Source organism: Lactuca saligna, chromosome 5, assembly GCF_052625555.1.
Source record: "Lactuca saligna cultivar CGN05327 chromosome 5, ASM5262555v1, whole genome shotgun sequence".
In the NCBI taxonomy this organism is placed as follows: domain Eukaryota; kingdom Viridiplantae; phylum Streptophyta; class Magnoliopsida; order Asterales; family Asteraceae; genus Lactuca; species Lactuca saligna.
Genome location: NC_136421.1, coordinates 30,017,611 through 30,021,031, shown reverse-complemented (window position 1 = coordinate 30,021,031; position 3,421 = coordinate 30,017,611). Strand labels below are relative to the sequence as shown.

At 36.7% G+C, this 3,421-nt stretch overlaps 1 protein-coding gene across 1 annotated transcript; it reads right to left on the bottom strand.

Annotated features, from left to right (window-relative positions):
- Nucleotides 1–697: 697 nt before the first annotated feature.
- Nucleotides 698–3,049, bottom strand: APC8 (anaphase-promoting complex subunit 8). The gene is made up of 4 exons (XM_078957050.1): nucleotides 2,875–3,049; nucleotides 2,474–2,786; nucleotides 961–2,211; nucleotides 698–876 (listed from the first exon to the last, which is right to left on the bottom strand). Exons 1-4 carry the CDS (start codon nucleotides 2,961–2,963, stop codon nucleotides 787–789), a joined length of 1,743 nt encoding a protein of 580 aa, XP_078813176.1. The 5' UTR covers nucleotides 2,964–3,049; the 3' UTR covers nucleotides 698–786.
- Nucleotides 3,050–3,421: the final 372 nt, after the last annotated feature.

The following is a 3,421-nucleotide window of genomic DNA, read 5'->3' as shown; positions in this document are numbered from 1 at the left end:
AGTCGGAAAACAACCAACCGAAGGTGGAAGTGTCAAACTTCCGGCAGACAGACGCCAGATCAAGAAACAAATTGCCAAAGATTTATTTTCAACCACCATTTAAAGCAAACCGATTCATGAGTTCAAATCCCATTTACACTTTTAACATCGTTTTTTTTCTACCAAAAAAAAAAAAAAAAAAAAAAAAAACTATGGAAAGGCAAATGCATAAATGCGTTTTATTTCATGCTTTCGTCTCCAATATAGCTCCTTCGTTTTAGAGCAAATTGTCGACGCTTTTTTTTTTTTTTTTTTTGTAGTTTCACATTATCGATGGATTGTTTGTAGTGAAAAAAAACACAAACAATATGGTCCAAAAGTCGATCCAACACAATAAGAATTCAAAAGGGGTTCAAATGTACAAAGTATGTTTGTTTCATGTACTTGTATCATATGTTTTCTGATTGATAATATAAGTTATCAACTTCATGTGTCAAAGGAAATCTTTATCGATGTTGTACACAACAAAACTCCAAACTCAAGACACGCTTTTAAGTCGTATCATTAAACTTTTTTTACAACACAAAAACCCACAACTCCATACTCACCATATTATCAATTTAGTCACCAATTGCAGCATCAATCATCCAATTTCATTCATGAAAAAAGACACATACAAAATCAAAGATAAAAAACAAAACTACAAGAAATCATAATGTGGATGAATCTAACAACTACAATATAATAATATCATAAAGAATGATTACACAAACCACTAAACTACTTGAAACAAAACGAATCAACTCTTTATGAAGGAAAATGCTCAACATCCATTGAAGGGAAACCAGATTGTGCATATTTAATCGCTTGAAGCAAACTTTTCGCTGTTTCCTTCTCCTACAATATCACAAATTCAAATTTCAATAAAAACCTTTAACCTTTTTTTTCAAAAAAAAAAAAAAAAAAAAAAAAAAAACTTACAGGGCCATTGTAATCAAGAAGACGAGTGCAATAAACTTCAGCTTCTTCAAATCTTTTTTGAGCCCTACAATAATTCGCCAAAAACAAAAGAGCTTCAACCATATTCGGCCCTTCTCTCTCCTCATCTTCCATTCTCTCCAAATCTTTCTTATAATAAAACGCAGCCTCTTCAGATTCCCCTAATTCACTATGCAATTTTGCTAACCTATGAAGAGCAATAGCTTCCCTATCATTACAATTAGCAGCTCTTCTATAACACTTAATCGCCTCTTCAAGCATCCTCAATTGATCCGTTTCATAACACTGAGCCATAGCTATCCACAATCTTGAATCACTCGGTTGCAAAAACACTGATTTCTTGAAATAATGAAGGGCATAATAGGGCATTCCCATCATTTCATAAGCTTGACCTAACCCATACCATGCCCTGTAATCACAAGGGTTTATATCAACAGCTCTTCTATAAGCATCAACAGCAGCTGGAGTGTTCTTCATTTCCACATACTCATGTCCCATTAATGTCCATGCGGATAAATAGTTTTTATTTAGTTTCAAAGCGCGTCTAAAATACATAACAGATTTTTCATGAAGACCCTTTAAGGAATAATAGTTCCCGATTATACAACAAGATTCAGGTCTGTATTTATCTGTCATGAAAACTTGTCTTGCGAGGTAACTTAAGCCTGAAAAACATTCTTTTGCATACAACACATTGGAATACATGTCCATGTCATCAACACGATAAGGGTCGATTCTTAGAAGCTCTTCAAAAATGGCTTCCACTTGTTCAAATTCACGTAGGCTGTATTGGGCTTTGGCTATTTGGGCTTTGATGTAGTTGCTAAAGCCAAAAGTTGATTGGAGAGATTCGTATCTTGATAAAGATTCGTTATGCATACGTAACTCGTGATAACAGCTTGCAAGAAAGAAGTCTTTCATCCAATGGTTGTTGAGTTTGAGAGTGTTGAGTGTGTCGATTGTGGTGCATAAAGATTGGAGCTCTAACCATGCACTCCAGTTCCATGGATAGCTGTTGACTGATTCGGTTAATACAGTTCTTGCAAGATTTTGGTCGCCTTTTTCTTTGAGGACAAGACCATATAAGTAAAGGCCAAATGAGTCAATTGTGTTGTTTTTTCGGACTGTTGATAAGTCTCTTTCTATGGAGACTAGTTCACTGTTGACTGCATCGCTTTTACCTAAAGGACCTTCAAGTTCGATTGTTTCTTCTTCTTTTCGTTTTTCCCCTGCCTGGAAGAACAATCTGAAAGTTACTAACTTGGGTAATGAGATATTGTAGCTGTTTTAGGAAAAATCATGGCATAATGTGTTGTTTGCATTTAATCGAACACCTTGTGGACATGAAAAAAGAATAGTAATAAACGATTCACCGGATAATTATAGAATGCATCAGGTATTTCTGCTCGTGACAACTTGTGGTGTAGTTAGTGGATCCCGAGTAAATGAATAATGGACATGAAATCTATGGAAAAGGAAGGAGCAGAAAACGAACCAGATAAAGAGCATAACATCTCAAGAACAAAGCTTTTTTGCCGGTCTGGTCAGATAAAACATGGGCAGCCCTCCTGTACTCTCGACAATTAAAGTAGGTCTTTGCAAGAAGGTAAAAATCGGAATCTGCGGCTTCGCTTTCCTCCTCCGGCACTGGAGTGGAGACGTATGATGTACCGGCGATAGGGGTGGAGATTGTTTCATCAGTAGAGCGAAATCGGCGGCGAATGCTGGAACAGTCCCGCTGTAATCGAGTATGCGAAGGCGGATACTTTGCCGGATCTTGCTCAATACCCACCAATTGTTCTGCAGCCCTGTTTACATAAATCGAACATATTCAAATTCAAAATTTTCGAGGGTTTTAGAATGAAGAACTAAAACACAAAATAAGGGTTTGCTAACCATTTGGAAGCGGAATACAGGCAGCGATCTGTAAGTTGACGGATTGCAGTTCGGAGCTCGTTTCGGCAATTTTCCTTGGTAACACCCATCGGAGTGTATGAATTTTGAATGAATGTGAGTGTTTCAGTTCGGACTGGGATTTTTTTTGAAATGCAAAATGCGGACTTGGTGAGTTCAGGAGTATAAATCGTGTTCACATTTTTCAAATTATTTTCGAATTTAGGAAATAAAACAGTACTACTTTGGCCACCTAACTATGATAATTTTCTCTTGGGACACTTGACTGATGAAATTATAAACCGGCGACCAAACATCTATAAATTGACTTTGAATCACTCGACTAACGTTGGGGGAGTGGCTTCGCAACAACCTACGGTATTCGGTATTGATGAGGTGGCTCGGTGCATATCGGCCCGACTTTCTCGATATGATCCCAAGTTGGTAGCAGCATTTTGAGTCTCTATAGCGACCGTCTAATAACAACTAGTATTTTTTTAAACATTTTTTTTTCAATTTCTATTCACTATGATTATCATCTTAACGTACT